General features: G+C 55.0%; 1 protein-coding gene across 2 annotated transcripts in view; it reads right to left on the reverse strand.

Annotated features, from left to right (window-relative positions):
- NEK6 (NIMA related kinase 6) overlaps nucleotides 1-27844 on the reverse strand; it is a 93872-nt gene that overhangs the window by 24595 nt on the left and 41433 nt on the right. For both annotated transcript variants that reach the window (XM_045290197.1, XM_045290196.1), the window contains exons 2-6: nucleotides 21970-22087; nucleotides 9062-9202; nucleotides 7278-7340; nucleotides 4625-4735; nucleotides 56-164 (exon numbers count right to left, since the gene is read on the reverse strand). In XM_045290197.1, coding sequence (XP_045146132.1) covers nucleotides 56-164; nucleotides 4625-4735; nucleotides 7278-7340; nucleotides 9062-9202; nucleotides 21970-22059 — 514 coding nt within the window. In that variant the 5' untranslated portion in view covers nucleotides 22060-22087. The remainder of the gene's footprint in view (nucleotides 1-55; nucleotides 165-4624; nucleotides 4736-7277; nucleotides 7341-9061; nucleotides 9203-21969; nucleotides 22088-27844) is intronic.

Here is a 27844-nt window from a genome sequence, read left to right on the forward strand (position 1 = left end):
GCCCATCGGGCGGGGCAGGCCGGGGCGGGTGGTGGGGGGTGGTGATGGCACGTACCTCGGTGCATGACACGGCGCGAGTGCATGTGCTCCACGGCGCTGCACAGCTGCACGAAGTACTTCCACACTGTCCGCTCGGGGATGAGCCGCTTCTGCTTCTTAAAGAACTGGTGGGGAGGGCGCCACACAGACAGACAGACAGGCAGACAGGCCTAGGTGAGAGGCTCTGAGGGAGGGTGCAGTAGGCACTGACACCATCTTGTTTTTAGCAGAGAGTGGCCCAGAGCTGACTGAGGTAGCCTCTCTCTGCCCAGGCCCAGCCTAGGCCTGGTCCAGGAGGTGGGTACCAAGCCACATCCCTAGGTTACACCACAACGTCAGGGTCCTGCCCCTCTCCCCTTGGCGCCAGAAGCTTCAGAGCAGCGCGGGTATTTTTGACGTGACAAGAATCTGCCATGAGAGGGTCTTGTATCACCAGACCCCACTTCTGCAGGCACCCCATCTACCTCACTTCCCGGCAACAACACACTCCATAGACATAAACACAACATCAAAACAGGATGCTCTCAAGCGACATGTCACACGAGGTCCTGAAGGGGTAACAGGAACGTGTCCTTGTCCCCAGCTTTCCACAGGGGCTGGAGCTGAGGGCTGGATCTGCAGTGAGCAGAAGGGCCAGGCTGGCCTGGACACCAGTGAGCTTGGTAAGAGGCTTCGGTCCAGGGACTGCCCATTCAGATCAATCCCTTTTCTCAAAGCAGCCAGAGGTGAGACTGGGCTCATGTGTCAGGGCAGCTGCTCTGACACAGGTTCCATTGTGGTGGTCAGGGAAGATGGGGACCAACCAGGATGCCCTCATCACCTGGGCAAGGGGGTCCGGGGTGCAAGAGACAACATGAGCTCCTGTTTGCTGAGCACTGGGTGTGTGCCAGGCACTGTGCCGACCCCTCCATCCGAAGGACTATGCCCATCTTACAGACGAAGAAACTGAGGGCCACACAGTAGCTAGTACTGGCGTCAGGGTGGCATCACAGCTCAGTCCCAGGTCTTCAACAGAAGCTCAGGGGGCAGAATGGAGCTCAGAGAGGCTCAGGAAGGTGCCCGCAGTTGCACAGCTGGAGAGGCAGCCCTGAGAGCCCAACCTGGCGTCCCTGGCTGGTGACAAAGCCTTGGGAGAGCCTCCACTTTGGAAAAGGAACCTCGAGGGGGACCACCCAGGCTCCCAATATGGACTCCCCACCCCAGGGCGCCCCAGGCCTCCAGAGTGGGTTGGGGTCTGGATCCTGTTTACATGCCTCGGTTGGTTAATCCCCATGACGGCATTTAAGGGGGCACGTGTGGCTGTAAGTGGTGATTTTCTAAATGTCACATCCTATAAGCACTGCCTGACATTTAGCAGGAAGGCACCGAGTCTCTGGTGGCTTCCGGGAGCAGCAGCTCCCAGCTTTAGCATCCTCATACACAGCGCTGGGACTGTGGCCATGGACCTGGAGATGGTCTGGTCCAGCCTGGCATGCTAGCAGCCACACAGAGGGCAGCTAGGCCCTGGCCACACCTGTTCCCCTGGAAGCCCACAAGCGCTGGGCGTGAGAAAGACGCAGAAACCTAAGCTCCTGCCAAGTGCAAGAGACTGTGCTGGGCACATGACAGATGAGGAAACCCAGCCACAGGCTGCTGCTCAAGGGTGGGCCTGATGTGTCTGGGGACTTGCCACCACCCAGCCTGGCTTCCCCTGCTCGCTAGGGGACTGCTGAGCTGGCACAGGCACAGGCACAAGAAAGGTGGGGTGGGGCTCCTGAATCAGGATGGCACGAGGAGCCGGAGCCAGGGAGTCCGGCCCAGAATCCAGGCAGATCCAGCTGGCCCTCCCAGCCCTGACTTACAGGGAACTTACTTGAACCCAGGGGCCAGGAGGAGGCACCTAGCCCTCTCAGTCCCAGGCCAGGCACAAGGGGACACTGGACACCCATGTGCCACCTCCTTTCTTTAAAAATGCAGCGTTTCTACCAGGCCCTGCCATTCCCACAATGACTAGTCTTGAGACAGAGTGGAAACTTAGGCTTGGGGAAGGGAGTAGGGAGGGCCTGACCAGGGCCGTCTACCATCAAAGGAGCCCTGGTTGTATTGTCAGGTAAGCGCTGGACCAAAAGTTCAGGGGTCCAAGCCCACCAGTGGCTCTATGAGAGAAGGGTGAGACTGGCTGCATCCATAAAGAATGACAAAGTTATCTTGAACAATAGAATTGACTAATTAAAAAAGAAAATTAACAAGGTCCTAGAAACCCTATACAGGGTTACTATGAGTCAGACTCGCTCAATAGCAATGGGTTTGCATTTCAGGTCTGGTGGTGCCTGGTGGAGCAGCGGGTTAAGCATCACACTGCTTACCCAAAGATCAGTGGTTTGTACCCACCAGCCGCTCCCTGGGAGAAAGATGAGGCAGTTTGCTCCTATAAAGATGTACAGTCTTGGAAACCCTATGGCGTCTTTCTGCGCTGTCTTACGGGGTTTGCTATGGGTTGGAATCACTGGGTGGCAGCGGGTTTTTTTTTGTTTGGTCTGACTCCAGCCCCAGAAGGGTGTCAGATGTGTGCCACGGCTGAGAGCGTGCGCTGCCCAACCTGGGAGACTCCCTGTCCCCTCCCGCCTCCTTTCCATCCGCCCAGCATTGCCCGCTGAGACAGGAGCTGCATCCTTACTGCTGGGAGACTTCCTCACGCCTCTGGCTCCTTCTCCATCGCCACTAGCCCTTCCCCAGGCACCCACTCTTGCCCAAAGCCGGCCTCTTTATTTTCCCACCGTGGGCCTTAGGGAGCTTCGTGCTGACTTTGGGGCCATGTCTTGAGTGCTGAGACTGGCCCCAGAGGTGCTGCCTGAGCCCATTGCCCTTGCCCGGTACCCGGCTCCCCCCCCACCTCATGCTGCCAATGGACAGACTTCTTGGGGGGCTCCTGGGGGTTTCACACCCTCCGGCTCTGGCACAAGGAGCCCTGGTGGCACAGTGAGTGATGCGCTGGGCTGCTAACTGCAGGGTCAGCCGTTCACTCCCCCGTTCACTCCCCCGTGGGAGAAAGACGAGGCTTCCTGCTCCCGGGAAGATTGACAGCTTTGGAAACTCACAGGGGGAGTTCTGTTTGCCCTACAGGGCCACTCTGAGTCAGAATTGACTCAATGGCAGTGAGGTTTGTTCGGGAGGGGAGTTGGTTCTTACACAAGCTGCCCTTCCTGCTAAGCTGCCATGGCCCACAGGTTCAGCTCAGTGTCACCTCCTCCGGGAAGCTCCCCTGACTCTCACAAGGCTGGCCTTGGCTCTGCCTGTGACTCAAGCTGCTCATTCATGGGGCTGCCTACTCATTGAAACACGAGCTCTGGTGGGCCTCATGCCAGCAGACCCGTAGATCTTGGTACAGACTGGCATGGAGTGGGCACTCGATGCATGTGTATTCAGTGGGAGAATATGTGAAGGAGAAACAAGTGAAGGGGGGGCGGAGTGTGGGGAAAGAGGAACTGAGACATGATATACCACATCTGTTCCCACTAGGGATCTGTGTGAAGATTAACATCTCTGCAAACGCATTAATATGTCAACGAAAATATAAAAGCAGGTGATAACAGCTCAAGTAATGACGCTTCCCAACGATGCCCGTATTCCTTGGAGCCAAATTTCAGAAGAGCAAGAGTGAGCAATTGCTCACTCTCCAGTGCCTGGTGGGGAAGACAGAGAACCCTCTCCTGGCCCATTTCCAAGTGTAACTGGGACCAGGGGTAGGTGGGGCTGAGGGTGGTGCAGGCTTGCTCGGGAGTCAGGCAGAATGAGACCTGCCAAAGGGGCCCATGATGGTGGCGGGAGACACAGTCCAGGCCAGCAGGGGTGTGAGGGCTGTGAGGAAGGAGTTGGGAGTGAGGCTGGGGCTGGACCTGGGGGTCAGGCAGAGGACGCAATCTCTCTGAGGACCGTGTGGCAGTGCGTGCTTGGTCTGGTCACAGCCTACAATAAACACAATGAATCCAGCCTCATCTGGGGCGGGGAGCAATGTGGGGTCGCCATAGGTGCAGAACAAGAGCCAGATTTGGGGCTGAGCTGCTGTGAGGCCTGGCAAGCTGCCCAACCTCCACGAGAGCCCCAGCTTGGCCATGACTGGGAAATGGTAATGCCCCCCAGGGCTGGCAGGGCCTCGGGGGAGATCAGCTTGGGTCTGGTGTCCACCAGGGGTCCAGGCTGGAAAGCAGGCCCAGGTCACAAACACGAATCTGTCCTCACATTGCTGGGAACGTGCTGGAAAAGTCTGATAACCTCACTGGGCTCAAGTTTGTGTAAAGTTGAGCCATTGTGTAAAATGGACGCAGGTGTCTCCCCAGACTCCAAGGCTGCGCCTAATCAAGGCTGAGGGAGAAGTGGCTCATGGGCAGGCTAGGACGGTGGAGGACGGTCAGAGGGTGGTCTCAGTCTGCCTGACTCCTTCTCCATGCCACCTGCCTGTGGTAGCCAGCATCGTTGCCTTTGTGTATAGAGCAGCTGCTCTGGGGTGGAGCTTCCTGAAGCTGATGGGTAGGACCAGGCATACCCTCCAGTGGCACCTGGGGACAGAGCCTGGGAGGGCATTCATGGGGCTCCTGGGCCCCCTCACCTTGATCATCTGCGAGAGGTCACCGGCATCGGCCAGCTCCAGCACGATATTCAGCTCGTTGTCCTCGATGAATGAGTCCAGATACTTGATGATGTTTGGATGGTTCAGTTGCTGCCCATGGAGAGAGGGGGAGGTGGCACCCGTCAGGGACTGCACAGCCCCAGTGTCTGTCCTAGGCTGCTGGCACCCCATCACAGGGCCCTGGCATTTGCTGGAGAGAATGCTGGGTGCTTGGGGGAAAGGCCTGCCCTTGGGAGTCAGGCAGATCTGGGTGGCACTGGGAAAGCCATTTTGCATCTTTGAGTCTGTTTCCGTAGCTAAACACGGGCATGCTGTTTTGAAGAGTGCCCGTGAGGATCAGCTAGGCAGCTGCCCGGAGTATGTCCAGGAATGCTGGCCCAGACTCCACAGCCGTGGTGGACACCTGGAAATCCCCACTCAGGACCCTCAAGAGAGGTGGGGCCCACACTGCTTTGTCCCGGGCTCAGCATGTGGCCTCTTCCTTCTTTCTCCTCACTCTTACGCAATCGCTGGCCTGGAATCCTGGCAGGAGAATGTCCCTGACGAACCTGCCTTCTGCTCTACTGCTAAGCCCGTGTGTCTGCTGACGTTGCTGCCGGGGAGCCGGGGCACCAGGGAGGCAGCCGGCGAGTGCCAGCTCCAGCCCACAGGGCCAGATCACAGTCTGCACTCCAGAAGGCAGCTGTGCTGCTCTCAGTGTCTAAGGCAAGGAGGCCCTGGCAGAAACTGCATTCTCTCATTTCCCAAGCTTGTCCCTGAAGGATAGGGACCCCTCCTCCTGGCAGCCCTCACCCAGTGTCCCTCTGCCATGCCACACCTGTCATGCCCACCCCTCTCTCCGCCACACTCCTGTCCCTGAGGAAGCCCTGGCTGGGATGGTAGCTGCGGAGGGGTGGACAGAACAGAACAAACTGCCCCCTGAGGTTGACTCTTGGCAGTTCTCAGGGGCGCTGGGACTCACGGCCCCTCTTGCCATCATGGAGGAGGGTCTGAGTGCCCACAGTCCATCGCCCTCACCGGGCTGCACCTCCTCTCAGTGCTCTCAGGCTCTCTACGCCAGCCTACATGGGGCTGCCACACCCCCCGCCTCCGCTGTGGTGGAAGGTTCCAGTCTGGGGGTCTTGGCATGATGATGGGAATGGGACTGCCCACTGTCCCCTCTGAGCACCGGGTTCCTTTTGCTTTGTGGGAAGCCCTCGCACCCCTGGTCCCTCCTGCGGACTTCCAGTGGGTGGCTAGGGAAGTGGGTAGGTGCTCCTGAAAGGGCCTGGGGGAGCTGGCAGAAGGGATGACATTATGCGGGCCCTAAGCCCTTCGCATGCCTTTGCTTCCTGACGCCCCCACACCTCTGCAGTCGCCCTGTTATCATCACCTCTTTTTACAGAAGAGGCAAGGCCCCCGGAGGCCGGGCAGCTTGCTTGAGGTCACATGGCTACTGAGCTGGAGCAAGGGGGCCCTGCTTCCGATTCGCTGGGACACTGCTGGGGTAGGGACGGGAGCCCGAGCAGGAGGACACATGGTGGGCTAGACTCCTCACATGGGGAGGGCCACCTTGAGGCTATGCTGCGGCCACATATTTTAGTGGCCAGGGACCCAGAACAGGCCTGCTTAGAAAGGGTGTGGTCAAAACCACCTGCTGTGTCAGTCCATCAGTCAGTGTGGGCCTGTGAGCTGCACAGCTAGGCTCTGGGCCATTGGGAAGGGAAGTGGGGGTGGGGGTGGTGGTGGTGGTGAGGGTGGCCAAGCAATGGTTCTCCAGAACTTAGAAACCAGAGTTCCCAAGCTGGTCCTGACTTCAGGTTGTTAGATGTCAGCATTTGAAGGCTCTTTCCCTAGCTGTAATAGAGCGAAGGACCCCACTTTTGGGCCTCCACCTTTGCCTCCGTGACATCCCGTCCTGGTTCTAACACTCCTCTAGTGGCTCCCCTTTGTCCCCACCTTCCAGTTCCTTGTCCTGAGGCCCCACAATCTGGTCTACCAACCTCTCCAGTCTTTCCCCTCCCCGCACTATTCGGTTCCCTGCAGCAGACTCATCTCAGCCTTCTAGATGGTTCCAGGACAGGCCCAGACAGTCAGTGTGTGCTTCCTAGCCGTTCCTCAGCCTGGAGTCCACAGAGCCAGTGACCAGGTCTGAGAACTCAGGATAGGGCCACCTGCCCATCTGAAATTCTGCAGCCACTGCTTGGGGTGCAGCCCTGCTATGGGCAGCCCCATTTTACCATCAGCTGCTCAGCAAACCAGGTGTGTTTGTGGGGCGGGAAGAGGATGCCACGTAGGTACCTTCTGTGTGCACTACCACACCGGGCCCTTTTTAGATAATATTTTATTTAATCCTCTGTCCTCTCATACCCTATGAACAGATGGGCAACCAGAGGTTCAGAGAAGTGAACTCACTTGCTGAAGGACGCGTAGCTAGTAATTGAAGACATTAGGATTTGAACTCAGGCCCCAGTGCTGCCACTAACGCTCTCCCCTTTTCTCCACTCCCAGACCGCTCCATGGACATGGTGCTGTCCCCCACGGGAACCCTTTCTGAACTTCATGGGAGCTCTGCTCGACATGACACTGCCCGGCCTGTACCTGAGGTCACTCAGAGGAAAGGAAGGGTAGCCGCTGGGCCCAGGACACTCACCTTCAGGAGGCCAATCTCTTTGACGCAGTCCTGCCTCGCCTTAGCGTCCATCATCTCAAATATCTAAGGAGGGGGAAAAAGAGAAACCGAGTAGTTAAAACACAGGCATTCTCCACTCCCAACTCCTCAGCCAGGGATCATGCCAATGAGACACTGAGCACTTACTGCACGAGGCATGGTATTGCCCCCAGCTCACCTCACAGCGGAGGAGCAGGCCAGAAAGCTCGCTCGGAGCCTCAGTGTTCACTTCTGTAATTGGGGGCAGTGGCTCAACCTCACAAGGCAGTCTTGGAGATTGAGTAAGACGATGTAAGAAGATGTGAGTCAAGCAGCCACCATGGGGTCCTTGGACCCCTCAGACATAGGAAACCCTCGGTCATGGAGTCGATTCTGGTTCATGGCTACCTGGTAGGGCAGACTAGACCGGCTCCTGGGGTTTCCTAGATTGTAAATCTTTCCAAGAGCAGACAGCCCTGTCTTTCTCCTGCAGAGTAGCTGGTGGGTTTGAACCGCTGACCTTGTGGTTAGCAGCCTGGCACCTGACCCACTGTGCCACCAGGGCCAACAAAAACCTAAACCAAACCCACTGCCATCGAGTCATAGCAACCTTATAGGGCATGATCGAATCACCCCTGTGGGTGTCTGAGACTAACTCCTAATAGGAGTAGAAAGCTTTGTCTGTCTCCTGCACAACAGCTGGTGGGCTTGAACCGCTGACCTTGCAGTTAATGATTATCTGTCAGCACCACCAGGGTCACAGTGCTCATTAACTGTGTGCTCCCTCCAGCACATTCTGACTTGCAGCTCAAGCAAAAGGTCGACAGCTTGCAGCTCCCTCACGAACCAGTCAAGTGAGAGCCTCCTTGGAAGATGAAGAGCAGTGAGTGGGGGCCTTCTATGGAGGGAGGGCCCAGGGGTCCCCCAGCCTGCCGGGGCCAGCAGACGCCACATGCAGCATCCAGATCAGCAAGCTGGCCTCTTTGCCTCTGCCTGCCCATCCCTGACTTTGTCTGCATTTCCTGGGCACCCTTGGCCCAGGCTGTTAATCCCCTTCTTTAAGGATAAGTGAGCAAAATTAAGGGATGCAGACAGCTTTGCCAGAGGTTTTAAAGCCTTTTTCCTGCAGCGAAATGGGCCTGGTGGCTCCTGCTGAACTGCTTCTTAGCCTTAGTTGGCTGCCTCAGCCGTCTTCCTCGGCCTGGGAGGGAGGAGCACGGAGGTTGCTGGGGACTGGAAGCACCGCATCCAGGAGAGGAGGAGGCTGGTTTGACTCTCACCACCTCTTTAACTCACTCTGTGGCCTTTGGCGAAATACTTAATCCTGGGGTAAGGATCCCAACCCCAGGGTGACTGTCTCTGTACCAGGAGGCTACCTGGAGAAAGCTCCTGTACAAGCTGGCATACAGCAGGTGCTCAGCTGTGATCACTTCTTCTTTACAGGATGGGCAGAGCCCTGGTGGCATCGCGGTTATGTGTTAGGCTGCTAACTGCAAGGTCAGCAGTTTGAAACCACCAGCTGCTCCCTGGGAGAAAGATGGGCTTTCTACTCCCATGAACAGTTCTAGTCTCAGAAACTCACAGGGGGTAATTCTACCCTGTCGCTATGAGTTGGCATTGATTTGATGACAGGGGCTTGGTTTTCTGGAGTTTGGTAAGCTTGGTGGGGTCTCCCAGTCCAGTGCACCGGGTACTTGGTTCCAGTGGAGGGAAAGGGAAGGGCTACCCACTGAGATACCGGCGCCTGTTCTCCCTGTGGCTTTGCCCACATGGGCCCGTCGACTCACCTGCACTTTCTTCAGCGCCACGGTCTTCCTGTCCAGCAAGCAGGTGGCCTTGTACACCTCGCTGAACTGCCCACGGCCGATCTTCTTCTCGATCTGGAAGTCAGCCAGAGAGCAGCGAAAAGACGGGGTGGCAGGATGCCTCTGCAGGGGCAACAAGGGAGGTGAGGGCCTGAACCTGGGCACACTGACTCTCACACAACCACCCAAGGTGGAGGAGGGCCTTTCAGACCCCTAGAGCTCCTTTACCCACCTGGTCCCATCGAATCCCCACGATGCGCCCCCTGCAGCAGAGAATGATGCCGGGGACCTCCTGCATGGCACTGTCACCCTCTAGAGTCTGTTCCCGCCCCCAGAGGCTGGCACAATGCAACCCGTGGCTTGCTGGCCAGGTCAGCTGCCCAGATGAGCATGACCCCTGGACAGAGTCAAGGATGCAGAGTGATGGACAGTGGGGGCTCACCAGACCCTCGGCCTCCACCCTCTGATGCCCACCCCTCAGGTGGCCACCTTTCATCTCAAGAGAGGAGGAAGCTGAGCCCAAGTTGGACTCCTTGACTTGGCTAGACATTGCAGCCTTATATCCTGAGCCTTGTCCTCCAGAGAAACTGCCCCTTCTGTCCTGACACGAAGACACAGAGATTTCAGGGTGACCTGGTAGGGACAGTATTGAAACCCAGGGATGAAACTTCCAGGTGAGGGGACAAGTGGCCAAAAACCCCTCCCGCTGCTCCTACAGCACATGCACGAACAAGCTTTCAGAACAGAGTGGGAGAGGCACCCACAGCAGGCCCTGGCCAGAGGAGAGGGGAAGGAGGGAGGGCGGGCAGCAAGGCCAGGTGTTTCTTGTTGTGACTCCATTTGCCAGATGGGGAAACTCAGGCCCGGGGGCCAGCCCTGCCTGTGGCTCACTATTCCAGGCAAGCTTCCCTGATGGCTTAGGGCAGAGTCTCCCCTCCCAGGAGCGCCTGGATTCTCACTCAGTCAGGAGCTCCCCGCACTAGAGACCACCAGCTAGAGGGATGGTGGCCTGACAACAGTGATGGAGCCTTCACAATCGGTGCACAGAAATGCTTGTTTGGTCCTGCCTGAGGGGCGGGGCATGGCAGGAAACGCAGTGTCCCAGTACAGCAGGGGCCAGCTGTAGACTTTGCTGAGATGAGCAGCCACGAGGGTGGCAGATCCAGGGGTGAGGCTGCACAGTGGGGCCCTTCCTTAGCCTCAATACAAACCTCAACCAATACCACCCGGAAAGTGTCTTTAGAATCACAGGGGACGCGAGGCTCAGTGCTGGGGCCCTCCAACCCTCGTAGGACTGCTGGGAGGATCACTGGAGAGAGCAACGGAAATAACTTCTTAGCACACAGTAGGTGCTCAGCAGCTGGGCAGGCATGGGCAGGGCAGAGACGCCACGGAGACCCTGAGTGGCCAGTTCCTGGATCCCTGTCCCCCAGCCTTCTGGTGCTGTGCCTGTTGCGTGCCAACAAAGCCCCAAGCCTCAGAGTGGGCTCACCTGCCAGGGATCTTGGGAGTCCGGGTCTTATAGCCCTGCAGCCAAGCTTCCTCCATCCCCCAGCAAGATAAAAGCTGGCTCGACCTTGACTTTGAAGTCCCCTGAGGCATAGTTACCTCCACGTGGATGATCTGAAGCGACTCCCGTTAAGTGAAGGAGGAAGATGAAGATGACTCGCCATGTGCCAAGTGTGTGTCCGGGAGGTTCTCTCTATTAACCTGGTTACATGGAGCCCACTGAGGAAGAGCAAGCCTTTATTTCGCACTTACTGTGTGCTGGGCACGGTGCGTGTTTGCCAAGCACCACTTGGGGAGTTCTGGGAGGGAACAGCCTTGCTATTCCCATTTCTGGAAACTTAGGCTTGGGAGGGGATCAGTGAATTACTCCAGGTGCCACTGTGAGGCATTGGCGGAGCTGGGACCTGAACCCCAGGCCTGGGGGTGGCTCCAGCCTGAGCCCTTTGCTCTCTACCAGATTTTTGCTCCCAAGTCACCCGATTCTGCTTTTCTGTCAAGACCCCACCACTAGCAAGGCCTGCCACTTCCTGAGCCCTCTGCCACTTTTCCATCCCCCCATCCCCTCTTTGTCTCCCCCACTGTGCTTGGGAATATCTGTGGAATGACGCAAAAGTGTATTCAATTTCAGGGACACCAAGGTCAACTGACATAACAACAACGACAATTTTCTAAACCACTGATGCCCAAACTTGTTTGGCCTATTTCCCCCTTTCAGGAAAAACAAAACAAAACTCTTCATCCTCCTGACAAAAACATTTGTATTATAGCCCACAATTCAGGATAAAGTGTACGTATCTACTTTTGCAGCTCACCTGGATCATTCTGGCACCCCCAGTAAGTGGTTGAGATAGTTAAGGTTTATTATGCCAACTTGGCCGATAAACACATGTGGGATTAATTGAAGGGCGGAGGGATAAATGGCTCACTGAGCCTTGCCTTTCTAGTTCTCGGGTCTCTTATTTTCTGATGGTCAGACCAGGGTGCAGCTGCCTTAGCCAGTTCCCTGCTTTAGTTTGCAAGGCTCACTTCCTGCAAGACATCCCTGAGGAGAAGCCACATGGATCTACCCAGATGCAGGCCTGGGTGCTGGAGCAGCTGTGTGGAGACCCCTGCCAGCACTGAGATGCTTACACGCTCACCGATTCGGCTTTCCTCCTGCAGTCAGCATCATTGCGTGTGTTTTGTGAGATTGAGGAGGACTTTGTAGATTGGTGTTGGACATATGGACTAATGGAGTTGGGATGTTTTCTTCGTGTACACTTACTCTTTATATAAAACTCTCTCTGATACATATGAGTTTCTGTGGATTTGTACTTCCCACTTTGGAAAACACAGTTCTAAATTCTACTTTAGGCAGTAGCAACTGGGGTCTTCTATGCTCAGGAGTGGCCATCTAGGGTGCAACGATTGTCTCTCCCTTCCCAGAAGAAATAAGTGATGAAAACAGAAAGACACAGAGAAACAATTAGTCTAGTGGACTAATGGACCATGCAAACATCAGGCTCCATGACTCTGAGACCAGAAGAACTAGATGGTGCCTGGCTACCACCACCAACTGCTCTAAGAGGGATCACAACATTAGGAGATACAGGGTAAAGTGGGGGGGAAATAGACGAACACTCAAAATTATACATATACCAGGGTTACTGGTTGAGGGGAGACTGGTAGGACCCCCAGCCCCTAACTTCCCCAAGATTATGGACCTCAGTCACTTTTCAGATCTGGAATTGGATTTACTCCTGTGGCTTGATTTTGAGCCAAACAATCGACAGGTCTTTAAGGGGAACAATAGCACTAGTCAGGCGCAAGCACCTTGGAATGAGCAGCCTTTGTGATCAAGAGGCAGCATTTTCCCAAAGAGGAAGTTGGGAAGGGTGAGGAAAGGAGGAGAAGTGGCATGGACCTGAGAGGATGTGGGGTACGGATAGCACATGCCAGGGACTGCAGTGAAAAAGAGACAACGAATGGCATGTGTGTGAATTGATCTGTCTGTAAACTTTCACCCAATACAGAATTTTAAAATGTGTGTGTTTGTTTTTAAGTGCTTTTAAAACAGCGTGGGACCCCGACTCAGCTACTTTCCCCTCTGAATGCAGCCTGAGCCACAGGTCTGCATGACAAGCCCAGGTACCTTTCTCGGCACAGGATGAATCAGAGGCGTCCATGAAATTAACAGCAAGCAACCCCAGCCACCAGGCTAGAGAATCAATGACTTCAATCTTGTGAAGCAAGGACTGCCAAACCCATTTGATCAATAAGGAAACCGAGGCATGGGTCACGTGGCTAGTGGAGGGGCAGCTGGGGCTGGAGTCCTCCTGTATCCCAAGTCTGTGCTCGTAACCACACAGCTGTGCTGTCAGGTGACAGGAGGAGGGGCCCACCGTGTCCTCTCAGGGCCTCAGTTTCCCCCCTGGCACAGTGAAGGGTTTGGAAGATGTGATTTCCAGGGGTCCTGGGAGGGGGAGGCTGTCCAGAATCCTGCCACTCACTGCTCACCCCAGGGATGTGCCTGGGAGGCCTCCTGCCCACCTCACAGCAGGGGGAAGAGCTCCTGCTGATGTGGGTGAAATCATAGCCGGCACCCTGTGACTTCAGCAGCGCATCTGCATATGGGATGACCCAGATTTGCATTTCCTGTCACAATCCATTCGACCTAATTAAAGGAAGGCTCTCTGTGGTGAGGGCAGGTTCTAGAGGCAGCAGCGCTGCATGCACAAGGTCGGCGTCTGGGCATCGAATACAGGCCGTGCGGGCTCGGGGGCAGCCACTGCCCTCGCAGGGGCTGGGGTGAGGCTCTGTTCCCAGGGTGGTGGGGGGACATACTGGTCAGATGGAGGGCACCTGAGGACACTGGGACTTCTGGGCACCGCCATTGGAGCCAGCACAGTCCTGGCCCTGATGGAACTCAGGGGCTCGGAGTGGACAGGGGAAACTTGCTCTGCCCTCGAATGCCAGGTCTCCCCGAGTTACTGCCTCAAGGCCCGAGTCCCCTCCTGGCCAGCCTCTCCCATGCTCTGCACTGTCCTTGCAGCAGAGTGGGCCTGAGCCCATCATTGCCATAACACCGGGGCGTCAATGACAGGAGCTCCAGGGTTTCCGAGGCTCCCAAGAGAGGATGCTGGTGAGAAGCCTGGGCAATCCTGGGCTGGCAGGAGCTTGAGGGTTCAGTGAGAAAACACAGGGAGGCCCCCGAACAGCTCCATCAACAGTGGCTCCAGTAATAACAATGTTCTAACACACTGACCACCTTTCAGATAACTAGTCAACGCGTGCTTACTGGGCCCTGCTATTCCCAGACCCTGTGGGGGCTCCTGGGAGATACAACGCCTGGGGCACGGTCAGCACCGAACCTCTGCGCTGGCTCCAAGAGTTAACACACTGGAGCCCCGAGGCATGGGTTCCAAACCAGGCCCTGCCGATTTCTGGCTGTGGACCTTGGGCACACCTTTCTGGGCCTCGGTTTCCTCACCTGCACAGTGGAGACAATGAGAGTGTCCCCTTCAGAGGGCTGCTGGGAAGAAGGGCCACATGGGTTAGTGAAACGTCTCAGAGGGGAGCCTGGCGCAGAAGTAACACAGGACAGTTGTGGGGGTTAATACTGGAATCAGCATAGAAGCGCCCGTAGAAGGGGCAAAAAGACCACCCCTACCTCCTAGGGGCCAGCCCTGAGTAGAGATGGCATGCACAGCGCCCAGCCCGGTGCAGTGCCTGGCCCACGGAACACCTCAGGGAGTTCTCGTCTGTGGCCAAAACCACCCCTGCTGAGGTCACCTGTCTAGAAGGGGACGTAGGAAGGCAGCGGGTGGACTTGCACGTGTGCAGAAGGGAAGTGGCCCATGGCTTCATCATTAATGATCTCATCACTGTCGTCATAGCATCACGTTCCCTGGTACTAGCTGTCACCTCTTATTATCATCAGCATGTCATCCACCTTGTGACAACCCAGGCCATCTGCACAGACCATCTAGGCCTGCACGTCAAGGGGCAGCACTGGACAGCAGGTCCAACACGGTTCCCTCCTAGGATCTGGGCTACAGGACCATCTATCCTCATCATGCCCCTCCCCCCGGGGTCTTGATCCCAAAGGAAGAGGTGAAGGGGGAACTGGGGCCTGAGGGAGAAACAGGGACATGGGCCCTGCGCATTGTGCGTGGGGCTGAAGGCCGGGGCTGTCCAGGAGAGGACACCCCAGATCAGAGAGAGGAGGTCTCTGACAGCAGGAGAGGTCTGCCAAACCAGAGGACAGGGGGTGGCCAAGGTCTTTAAACCACTTCCACCCCAACCCCACCCTCCCCCAAATTCCAAGGGGGACATACTCGGAGTTCTTGGACCACCTCAGGACCCCCCTGACCCCTGCAAAAAGCCCAGGGATGCTTCTCGAGTCAGGGAGAATTAGGCTACAACATTGCCCCGCCCTCCTGCCCCTCCCCCCTCCCCGCCCCCATTGTAGTAATCTGAGTTTAAAACATTTGAACCACAATAAACCTCACTCATCCACAAATCCTTTTTTGTAAAAAAAAACCAAAAAACCAAAACAGAAGCATAACAAGACACATTAAAAGAAGAAAAAAATGCATTCGCCCTATTAATTTTCTGAAATCTCATTAAAAAATTTAGCCTGACTAAGTCAGAGTTCTGACCTGAATTTTAATCATCTTTACACTGGATGGGCCTTTTTCTCTCTGATATTTGCAATGCATCATTAATTTTAAGGCAACCATCTCTATGATTTTAAGAAGCTCACTTCATCAGGATGACGTTTCCTCTAAACGAAGTTCACCTTCAAAGACATCTGACACTGTGCAGAGAACTTGGAATGGATTAAGTGCATGTGTACACAGTGCCACGGTTTAAATCTGCACGCACACAGGAAGGCATCATTTACAAAGAGTCCACACTGTCAGACTCTTACAAGGCCATCCCTGCTCAGCTGCTCCCAATCTGCCTGGTTTCAAGCCAAGGGCCAACCTGTCCTTTCGCAGACCTGGAGACAAGATGTCCGACTGTTCAGCCACATCGAAACCCAAACTTGCAGCCACTGAGCTGACTCTAACTCCTGAGCCCAGTGGACTACAGAAGAGAACTGAGCTCCGTGGTATATTCTGGGCACAGGTCTTCAGGGAAGATCATCAGACTTTTCTTCCGCAGTGCCGCTGGGTGGGCTCCAACCTCTCACCTTTCAGTTAGTCCTTGAGTGCACACTGTTTCTGCCAGCCAGGGGCCTGTGCAGCCACACAGACCTGCATCATTCCTGACCCGGGGGCAGAATGGGCATGGTCCTTATCGCAGCCTCCTCCCCTGCAAGCAGAGGGAAGGAGACCTTCTGGGAAATGGCAGGAAAACCAAGCGAGACAAGTGCCAGGCGCCATCCTCTTCCTCCCGCCATCACGACCCTGGTTTCAGTTCCTGAGTGTCCCCTGGGCTGGGTGGGCCATCCACTCATGGGGACAGAGAGCGAGACTCCCGCTCCTAAAAACCAAACCTAGAGGACTTGGGCTGCCCTGGCTCCCTCCCGCAGGACACTGCTCTGAGAAAGCTGAGCGGAAACACACGGACAACAGAATACAGCCCAAGTTCTAATGGCCTCAGGGCAAAGGCTTGAAGAGCAAAACCATCAGGAGGCCTCGACACCATGCCAGGAGGGGCGTGGATGCATCCTTGACGCCTCCTCTTCCCATTCCTCCAGGTACCAAGTGCAGCTGATCTTACCCTGGGAAGTTTCTGGATCTTTGCTCCTCATGTCCAGCCCCATAGCTGGAGGCTTGTTTAAGGCTGAGGCAGCATCTCACTTGGGGTAGCTGTAGCCCCATCCTCACATCCCCTGGTCACCTTCCACCCCAGCTAACAGTGATCTTAAGAATCCCTGGGGGGCAGGAACAATGAAGTGCCTAACTGCTAACCAGAGGTTGGCAGTTCACATCCACCTAGGTGCCTCAGGAAAGGTGTGACAATCCGCTCTGCAAGTTCACTGCCTTGAAGGCCCAATAGAGTGCAGTTCTCCTCTGGGACACTTGGGGTCACCATGGGTCCGAAGCCAACTGGTACTTGTAAGGGTGACCTTTTGAAAACCCAAGCCTGGATGTGCCCCTTTGTCCACTTCAACCCCACGTTGGGCTTCCATTTAGGTTCAAATTCAATTCCAAATGTTCTAGCAGGATTTTAGGCCCTGCTGCTTCTCAGAAACACCCTTAGAGGAGGGGGCCAGCCTTCCTGGACCACAGGAATGCTTTGAGATGGGCCAGGCTGGGCTCAGTTCCCGCCCCCCTCTCTCCCCCAGCTGCTCTTCCTTATGGAACCCCACAGCCCATGCACCTGCAGGGCCTCCTGCTCTGTCTGCCAAACTCAGGATCCTCTGTCAGCCTTTCTAGAGCTTCCTCGCCCCTAGTCCCCAGCCCCAGGCAGAGCCAGCCCCTCCATCCTCTGGGCTCCCTAAGCCTCTGGTCCATCCCTCCAGGATGACTTCCACGTCTCTGTGCCAATTCAGAACCACGCGCAGGTCCCTCAGAAGAAAGAGCTGGAGATCTGCTCCGACACACACAGCTACAACAAGAGTCGGGAGCAACGTGATACGCGATGGTTTGGTTTTGCTTTTCTTCTTTTAATCTTTGGTCATTAACCCCTTTCCAACTGCCATCATTTCCACGGGAGCATTTTCTTTTCTTTTTAAATAAATCATTTTGGGGCAGGGGGCTTGTACAACTCTTATCACAATCCATACATATATCCGTTGTGTCAAGCACATTTGTACATATGTTGTCACCATCATCCTTCTCAAAACATGTTCTTTCTACTTGAGCCCTTGGTATCAGCTGCTCATTTTCCCCCCTCCCTCCCCTCCTCCCCTCAAGACCCTTGATAATTTATAAATTATTATTATTTTTTCATGTCTTACATTGTCCAATGTCTCCCTTCACCCACTTTTACAAAGTTATATGTAGATCCTTCTGATTGGTTCCCCTTTACTACCCCACCTTCCCTTTACCATCCTGGTATCGCTACTCTCATTATTGGTCGTGAGGGGTTTATCTGTCCTGGATTCCCTGTGTTTCCAGCTCTTATCTGTACCAGTGTACATCCTCTGGTCTAGAAAGATTTGTAAGGTAGAATTGGGATCATGATGGGGGGGGGGGAAGAGAAGAAGCATTAAAGAACTAGAGAAAAGTTGTATGTTTCATCATTGCTATACTGCACCCTGACTGGCCCGTCTCCTCCCCAAGACCCTTCTGTAAGGGGATGTCCTACAGATGGGCTTTGGGTCTCCACTCCATACTCCCCCTCATTCACAATATGATTTCTTGTTCTTTGATGCCTGATACCTGATCCCTTCGACACCTCGTGATCACACAGGCTGGTGTGCTTCTTCCATGTGGGCTTTGTTGCTTCTGAGCTAGATGGTTGCTTGTTTACCTTCAAGTCCTTATGACCCTAGATCAGGAGTCCTCAAACTACAGCCCACGGGCCACATGCCGCCCACCGAGGACATTTATCCGGCCTGCCGGTGTTTTTGCCCCATTTTTTTTTTTTTTTACTGCAAAATAAGATATGTGCAGTGTGCATAGGAATTTGTTCATATATATATTTTTAAACTATAGTCTGGCCCTCTAACGGGTCTGAAGGACAGTGAACTGGCGCCCTGTTTAAAAAGTTTGAGGACCCCTGCCCTAGATGCTATATCTTTTGATAACTGGGTTCCAGCAGCTTTCTTCACCACATTTGCTTATGGACCCATTTGTCTTCAGCGATCATGTTGGGAAGGTGAGAGTCATGGAATGCCAGTTTAATAGAACAAAGTCTTCTTGCATTGAGGGAGTACTTGAGTGGAGGCCTTATGACCATCTGCTACCTTAATACTAAACCTATAAATATATACATATAGCTCTATTTCCCCATCCTCATATATAAATATATTTGCATATGTACATGCCTGTATTTAGACCTCTATAAATGCCCTTTGCCTCCTAGCTATTTCCTCTATTTTCTTTTCCTTTCCTCTTGTCCCACCATCATGTTCAGTCTTCATTTGTGTTTCAGTAATTCCTCTCGGTTACATTGCCCTTGATCACGTCCTACACCTCCTACACCCTCCTCACCAGCGATTTGGATCACTCGTTGTTCCCTTGTCCCTGGTTTGTTAACACAGCTTCCATTCCCCGACCTCCCCCTCTCCCATGTCCCCCCGGAACCTTCGGTCCCGTTATTTTCTCCTACAGATTGTTCATGAAGTCTATCTTATTTAGACAGACCTCGTCCAACTATTATGCTCAGCCTTCACGTGGGTTTCAGCAATTCTTCTTGGTTACATTGTCCTGGATCAAGCACTGCCAGGCCTCCCGCACCCTCCTCGCCATTGACTTTGGATCTGGGAAGATTTTCATGAAGATTTCGCCTCAACAAAGGAGACCTCACACAGTACTAGCTGTCCCCACCCCTGCAACACTGCGCGCACACACTCTCTCAATAATGCTCACAGAACTGAACTTGGCAGGTCGCAGCAGGTTTGCGAAGATTTTCCAGGTGGAAGACATGCTGGCTGGGGCCTTCTCAGGCAAGGAAGGCAAGGACACCTTTTCCCTGCCTGGGAACTCCCGTGGCTCTCAGCGGGTCAGTCAGCCCTTGAGTGGCCCTCCAGAAGGGAAGGGTCTCCACAAAATGGGTACAATCCTAACACGTGGGCCCTTTAAGCTCCTTTTCTCAATTACATTCATTCATGGGAACCCTCAACAAAAGCCACGCATTTCCAGCCTTCCCGAGTGGGGCTGAGTTCCCAGAGGATTCTGCCGGCTTCAGCAGATACATTCCCACATGCTCACAACTCTCCTGGATGGACGGCTTCCGGGATGAGCACACCACCCATCTCGGGCATAGAAGATTAACCAAAACCACAGTTGATGAGAGTTTGCTAAACCATTGGCGGTATTACCCAGCTCTGGGGTCTTTTGCTGTGAAACCTGAACATGAGACAGAATTTTTGAAATCCCAGAAGGGGTAAGCTCCAGGGCAGCCCATGCCCTCAACCCCCCCACCAGGATCTGAGGCAACGTGGGGTTTCAACCGTTCCATCCTCCTCGTGCCCCCCTCTGAGATATGTGCCATGATGGCCTCTCTCTGCTTTGAGGAGGGAACTGAGGCTCTGTGAGGGGTGGGGGTGGGAATTAGCCCAGCCTGGCCTATCTCAAAGCACTCCTGCTGCCCATCAAGGCTGGCCCCCGCCTCTGCAGGTGTTCCCAAGAAGCATTGGGCCTCCTCCCACAGCAGTCACTTTGAGGCACCTGACGCAGGTGAGATTCAGCCCTGATGTCTCCCCAGACGGCGTTTAAACACGGGTGCTTCGTGAGACCTGCGTGAGAAAGGCTGACTGTCCGTGACTCCCCACCCCAACCCAGAGTGGTCCAGCACAAGTGCTGCTCTGTGCCCCGGTTCTGCAAACCCAGCCCGATGCTGGTGGGACAGGCATCTTCGCCCACAGCCGCTGCCTGGGAGCTGCCCAATTACACCTCACAGTGTCATTACCCACTCTTGTGCGCGGAGAGCCTCGGACCTTGCTGCTGGCGCATCCTAGCCTTGTTCGAGGAAATAATTACGGGGCTCTTTCCTCTGCCAAATGAGGCTGTAATTAACCCCAACTGCTCGAAATGCAACTGGCTAATTCTGAGAGATTAATCAAGGGGGATTCAATTGTTAGTGAATGACTTAATATGACAAATTGCTACATTACCTGAGCAGGCCCCACTGCCCCCAGCCATCAGCTCAAAGTTCTAGCGGACTCTGGACCAAGTGTCTGCCGGCTTCGGACCTGCCTTCCCAAATTCCATCTAGCAAACCGGCCTTGCCTCCTGGCCAGGAATGTGAATAGGCTAGGAATAGCGTAAGTGTCTGAGAGCCCCCCATGAACTCGTGTGAGCATTAACACGTGTACACACACACACACCATGTTCACCAGCTCATATGGATAGTGTCCTGGTGTGAATCAGGGAAGCCCCCTTCCCTTGTGCTGTGCCTTCTCTGCCCCACAAGGGTGGCTTGGTGCGAATGTCAAAGGGATTCAAATCCATCTGCTTCCTGGACCAGGCATCGTTGTGCAGCGCATCATCTGTGAGAATGACATGGCAGTCCTGCTCAAACATGTTTAATGTCACGCAACCTGGAATCCTCCCAACAGGAATGAAGAAGTTAAAAGCATATCAAGCCTTCCATGGTCCAGGAAGCCAGGCTCCCTGAGTCTTCTCCCACCTCAGAATTCAAAGCTCTGAGACAAAAAGCCCACCCGGGACAATTCCTTGTCATACCATCCAGGCTGAGCGGGCCTATCACATCCTGCAGGATCTGGCCCCGGCTGACCTCCCAGCCCAGCTCTCTGGCTCCTCGAGGTCTTTGCATGCCGATTCCTCCAGGAAGCCTGCTCGGCTCACCTATCTGGGTTGGTGTCCTCTGTGGCTCAACAGATCCCTGAACTACTTCTTCTGCCCGAGTGCTTATCTTTCTCCCAGGAGGCCGTGTGCTCCCAGGAAGGTGCTCTGCCCGTACCCCAGTTTCTTTAGTTTTGCAAGTTTTCAGGGACTCCCTCGGTGTCTGGCACAGGACCCACCCCAGAGGAGTTCTCTTGTCTGCAAAGGAAGACCAGCCAGGAATGAAAGCCCCACGTAGTGCGATCATGACCACTGACCAGGTACACACAGGTGTGCCAGCACACACGTGGGTTCTCAACTGGCAGGGAGTGGGCGTGTGGCAGGAAGACTCCCCACAGCAGTGGCATTTGCATGGAGACTTGGAAGGGAAGTGGGGGGTGTCCAGGTCTAAGGAACAGCAGATAGGAAAGCACGGAAGCCCGTGGAAAGTGGCTCAGAAACCCAGATGGCACCTTCAGCAAAGCTGCCCAGGGCTGCCCGGCCGGCTCTCCGAGGGCCACGAGAGGCAAGGCAGGCACGGCTGTCAGTCTTCCCCTGCCTGGCAAAGAGGCTGAACCCCAAGGGGGAGGACTTGATCTCAAGTAAAGACTTTTCTGGCATTGAATATGCCCTAACCCTATTATCTGTCTTTCCCCATTCCCTTCCTCTGTCCTTTGGTTGCCTAGAGCCTCCACACCCCCACACCCCCCAGTCTATAACCCTCTAAGCAGGACTGATCCCTGCTGAAATAGATAAAGCCTGTCTGTTCACATGGAAATGCTCTGGCCTGTGATGGCACAGAGGAGGCTTCTTAGAGTGTTGCTGAATTAAGTGAAGTCACTCGATGAGGTAATGAGCTCCCTGTCATTGGAAGCATTCGAGAAAGAGCTTTGTCAGGGAGCTTTCAAGGGAATAGGAGTCTATAGAAAGCAGGCTCGGGTACTTGTGCTCCTTAGAAATTCTTCAGCACACTGCAGACGAAGGAGCAAGGCTCACCTGTGGGTTGGGGGTGTGTGCAGGTCCCGGGCTGTGGCAGAGGTTGTTTGGGTTCCCTCCATGGGGCATGGGGCTGGGCTGTCCTGCCATCCTGCATGCCAGCTCACAGGAGCACAGGCTGCAAAAGAGAATGAGAGTGGTCTGGCTTTTTCATTTGAACAGTTTTATTGACACACAATTCATCTATCATACGCTTTACTGGTTTAAACGTATTAAGAAGAGTTGTGCAATCATCACCACAATCACTCTTAGAGCATTTTCTTTCTTGTACTCATTCTTAGCTCCCCTTTCCCCCCAACCTCCCTGCCCCGCCCTTAAGAAGCCATTAATCCAGTTACTGTCCCTATAAGATTGAGAATGATCTTATGCACACGCTGATTCATTTTCTTGAAGGGCTTTCATGCACCACACTTACAGATAGGCAAGCTAAGGTACAGGAGAGCCAAGTAACTTGCCCACAGACACCCAGCTCAAAAGTGGCAAGGCTAGAACTTGAACCCAGCCGGATGCTAAAGGTGGTAATCTTTCACCCTGCCTCCCAGCCAGAGGGAGCACCCCTCCATCCCAAGACTCTCCCAGCTGGGGGTTGGTTGAAGGTAGGGCCAAATGGGGCAATAGCTTTGGGATCACTGCTGTAGGCCACAGCCCAGCTGCTGCTGGTTCTCTGGCCCCTCTGACCATGGCTGTCACCCTCAACAGTATGGCGTGGAGCTGCAGTGTGCCAGGAGCACCGTTAACTCGGTTCAGCCTCACAGCCAGCTAGGGGACAGTGCTGTGTTCTACTGACTTTACAGGTGAGGACACCTAGGCACAGAGAGGTTAGGTGACCTGCCTGCACTCACTCCAGCAAGCTGGCCCGATAGTCTGTGCTTTTAACCACCCCACCACAGCTGTGGTGTTTACTGAACACCTGCTGGATACCAGCACAGGCTTCACCCCCAGGAGGAGGTAAATGCCCGTTATGGTGCACCAAGGCTATTCATGCCCTACTTCCTGGAGCCTGTGAATCTGCTAGCTTCTAAGGTCCAGGGGGACGAGGGTGGCAGATGGAATGAAGGCTGCCAACTGGCTGACCTTAGAATAGGGAGATGACCCTGGATTGATCAGGGCAGGTCCACTATCATAAAAGTGGAAGAGGGGGACAGGAGAGGAGGCCAGTGGGATGGGATGTGCAGATGACTTGCTGTGCCATTGCTGGATTTAAACAGGGAGGACAGGCCACAAGCCAAAGGATGCAAGCAGCTTCTATAGCTGGAAAAGTCAAGGAAACTAGAGCCTCCCCAAAGCAACACTGATCCTTGGACACCTTGATTTTAGCCCAGTGACACGTGGTGGACCTCTAACCTCTAGAACTATAATAAAAATAATAAATACATGTTTGAAACCATTGAGTTGGTGCTGGCTTGCTGGATGTGCCTCCTCATGTGCCAGACTACAAATCCTTTCTCTTCCACCACCCAATCCTCACTTGTCCTGAGGGGACTTGCCTCTCCCTGTGCCCTGTCACCAGTGCTCCCTGTGCCCCCACCCCTCCCACAGAGGCAGACCTGATGGTGGCTAGGAGACAGACCTTGAGTCAGACTGCATGCAGCAGCTGCAGGAAGGGTCCCATGTCCTGACCCTGTCCCAGTGACCCTTCCAGGCCAGGGCCCCTGCGCCCAAGGCCCCAGAGAGCCGAGGAGATGAGAGCTACAGCATCTAAGCATCAACCCCATCGTAGTCTGCTGCGGCATGAAAGGGCGGAGCTGGGCAAGTGCCAGGTACCACGTGGGGCCCCGAGAACCCCAGTGACTCCACCTGGATGTCTGGAAGGCACCTCTCATGTCGGCCTCTGCTGCAGAACCCTACCCGGGACTGCCAGCTCGGGTTGGGAGCAGCGTCGTCTGGACTCCCCGGAGAGCTGGGAGTCAGAAGTATCAGAGAACTGGTGTCCCCTGCTTTGGTCCTCAACTCCGGTGTCCCATGCACACAGAACCAAGCGCTGCCCCGCACTGCGCCATCCTCACAGCGGGTGGTGGAATGCGTGGTGTGGGCCAGCGGCGATAGCTATGCCCATCCTCCAAAGGAGCCACTGGGTCTCCATGGATTGGTGTTTCTGAACGAGATTGCCAGCCCTCTCTTCCTGATCCGTCTCAGCCTGAAGGCCCCCTGAGCCCAGTTCAGCATCACACGCCTCCCGGCTGACCACTGCTGGCTATGCACGCGGCGTGTTCCAGGGAATTGAACCTGGTCTCTGAGACCCTTGGCCTCCACAGCGATGCCTCGGAGACGCCAGGCCTCACAGGACTTGCATGCAAGCCGCCAGGGGCTTCTTGTTCTCATGCGCATGAGGCAGGGCCAGCTCCACTCTCACCAGCTGTTTCAGGGTGAACACAGCATGAATGGTGGGGAGCGAGGCTACTTGGGGGGGCAGACGCCACAGAAGCCTCAGTGCAGGGCGGCCAGCTGGTGAGGGTCAGCCGTGTAACTGCCCTGGAGAGGCTGCACGAGTCCTTTGAAATTGCCCAAACACACCCAGTGTGGACCCACAGATGAGGCAAACACTGATGACAAGGCACCCAGGTGGTGCAGCGGGTTAAGTGTTGGGCTTCTAACCAGAAGGTCAGTGGTTCAAGCCTGCCAGCCATGCGGAGGGAGGGAGCCAGGCAGTTTGCTGCGGTCAAGATTTCCAGCCATGGAAACGCTCCGGGCCGCTGACTGCCAGGGCCACTGGCTATGAGTCAGAGGAGCCGATGGTGGGCTGACGTCAGTAGACATGTCTGTAGCTCTCTAGCTCACTCTGGGAGTGCATTTCCCTGAAGGAAACCAGGCAGAGCTAGGGTGTTCTCTCAAGCCAGTGGAGGGGCTGAAGGGGCTGCGGCTCACAGGCAGGCACACCCCCCCTCCGGCTGGGCGCAGGCCTTGCCCCACACTGCATGGCCTGGACTCTCACCGCCCAGCCCTCCTCCTCCTTGGGGGGCCACGGAGGCCACCTTTCTGACTTGCAGATGGGCCATGGCCTCCTTCCACGTACCCCAGCATCTGTGGCTGTGATTGTGTGTTGAGACGCACCCCACCCCGGGCTGACACAGCAGAGGACCTGGGATACAAAAAGCTCCCCAAGATAAACAGACCCAGAGCTGCTTCCTGAGGCATGCGCTGCTCTTCAGGGGGAAATGTGTACACGACAGACCAGAAACGAGAGGAAGCTGAATGTAAAATGGGCATGCATTTTAAGATAAAACCAGAGATTCCTGCAGGCTCTGGAGCTGCTTCAGGCTGTACCCCCAGACCCCTCAGGGTGACATGTTCAGCGTCCTCTGCCCTTAGGGAGACCTCCAGGGAAAGGGGGGAGAGCTGTCTTCAGCAGAAAGATTCCATCTTTATCTGGAAGCTACCAGACTGGGCCCACAGGCCTCAGAAGGCGGTCCTCCCGGGCTCACCGGCTCACCTGTCCGAGCAGCTCACAGGAACCACGCGTGTCTGACTCGCTTCCCCTGTCCCCACCTCCAAGTCCCAAGGGGTGTGTGACCAGTGGGCTTGGATTTGAATCTGGACCCTGTCACTCACCAGCTGGGGCCATGGGCAAGTCTCAGTGGGCAAGGACCTCGAGGGGTTTACAAAGGTGCTTCCCCACCATCCCCATGTGGCATTAAAGGGGCCCTCCAACACCTGTGCCCAGAGATAATAGTCAGCACAACTCAACAACTCACCCAGGATAATACTAGTTAACAATCATCAAGCCTTTATCATGCCAGGCCCTGCTCTAACGACTCCATTTCTATTAGCCGACTCTATTCTAATTCCACTATCATGAGATGGGGCCTATTTTTGCCCCCACCCCCGAATTTTTATAGGTGAGGAAACAGACACAGGGAGGCTAAGAGATTTACCTAGGCGACCTGGAGGAGATCTTCCCATCCATCCTTGGTAGTCCCATTCTACAGACAAGGAAACTGAGGTTTGGAGACCAGAGACTCAATGCCGGGTAGCTAGTAAGCTACAGAGGGGGACCCGAACCCAGATCCACTACCTCCAAAGTCCTTACTCTTTCCAACATAGCCATTGCCTCTTGGGGAGCTCCCAGGTGTTGAGTTTTAGGGTCTCCGCATTCTTCTCTGTGTCCCATCCCAAACTCACAATCCAACCACGAAAAGCCCTGCCACGAACTGCTTCTCAGGGGCTTCTGATCTAGAAGTGACCTGGAGGGCAGGCTGCAGACACCTGCGGGCAGATAGCTCTGCATAACCTGGGGAGCTGCTTGACACCCGGACCCTTTGGCTCCCCCCAAGTTGCAGAACAATGGGGTGGCAACTGCCAGGCTCAAGCCAGGTCCCCAAATCCATGGAACGCAAGATCTGGAGCCACAGACACATGGAGCGCCGTCTCAAAGAGGCTTTTCTTCAGGATAGAAGAGGCCCTGAGTCCTCAAGGCCCTGGGTCAGGGGAAGGCTCAGGCGGGTGATGGCCAGGTGGTCCATGGAGGTGTGCTCTCACACTAGGGCACACACAGTGTCTGTGCCCAGCCCACCTTAGTCCAAACCCCTGCCACTGTCTGCGTGCGTAACTGTGCAACCGTGTGTGTCTGTGTGTACACAGGCTGTGCATACAAGCTTGTGTGTATCCGTGCGTGCATCCATGGGCACGCACAATCAGGGTTCCCTTGATGTCCACAAGGCTTGGAGCCTGGGCGCACTCTCGGCTGGTCCACTGATGCTGGGGTGTCACTGCCCCTTGGCAGGCAGGGTGGCAGAGGTCAGTGAGGCTGCTGGGCGCGCTGGTTCTGTGAAGGCCTTGGGAGGATCACACAGCTGGCCTGGGCAGCTCAGCTCCAACCAGACACACTGCCCCAGTGGCTTCTTTGGAAAAGAAAGGAGCCTTCCTAGTTGCCCCAACAGAACGAATAGCTGCACATGGTATTTTCCCAAAGAAGGAACTTCTCATTCCCCGGCTTCACATCCCTCCATACTAAAGGGTTCTAACCTCTGGGAAGGCATCGGCATTTTCCATTCTTATGTTTAGAACGGCTGAGCTGGCAGGCAGCGGGCCCCTCGGGTGGCTTCCTGCCCACAGCCGGCACCTTGACCCAGTCTGGAGTGGTGCCACAGGCCGGCTATGCCCAACAACCTCCAGGTGGAGCCCTGGTGCCCAGCAGGAGACACAACTACTCCCTGGGCCTGGCCACTGACCAGGTGGAGCCTGGAGCAGCTTCAGCAGCCGCCAGCATCTACCCAAGAGTGGGGTGATTTGCCATCTCCCCAGACACGAGCAGTGCCAGCACCCTCACTTTGCAGATGAGGAAATGGAGGCTTTGAGAACCTTGGCAAGGCAGGCTCCTCAGAACCGCAGGATGAACTTGCTTTACAGACAAGCGAGGGCAGAAACAGCCTGGGACCAAAACGCAATGGACTTAATGCCCTAGGACCAGGCAGGAAGGGTGCCTCCCCCATACAGGGGGCTGGTGGTGAAGAGGATGGTAAGAGATAAAAGTAGTTTCATCACGGACTAGGCAGGCATTCTCCACGCCTGCACAGGTAGCATCTTCTTCCACCTTCTACCTGCCCTAAGCAGGGGTCGCTGGTACCCCCACAGGGCAGAGGAGGAGACAGGTTCAGAGAGGTTAAAAGATGGGCCCCAGGCATAAGCAAATGTGGTGAAGAAAGCTGATGGTGCCTGGTTATCAAAAAGTATAGCGTCTGGGGTCTTAAAGGATTGAGGGTAATCAAGCGGCCATCAAGCTCAGAAGCAACAAAGCCCACATGGAAGAAGCACACCAGCCTATGTAATCACGAGGTGTTGAAGGGATCAGGTATAAGGCATCATCAGAACAAAAAATCTTACCATAGTGAATGATGGGGGGAGTGCGGAGTGGAGACCCAAAGCCCATTTGTAGGCC

This window comes from Echinops telfairi, unplaced genomic scaffold (genome assembly GCF_000313985.2).
Source record: "Echinops telfairi isolate 266 unplaced genomic scaffold, ASM31398v2 ScPeMD7_32;HRSCAF=126, whole genome shotgun sequence".
Classification (NCBI taxonomy): Eukaryota; Metazoa; Chordata; class Mammalia; order Afrosoricida; family Tenrecidae; genus Echinops; species Echinops telfairi.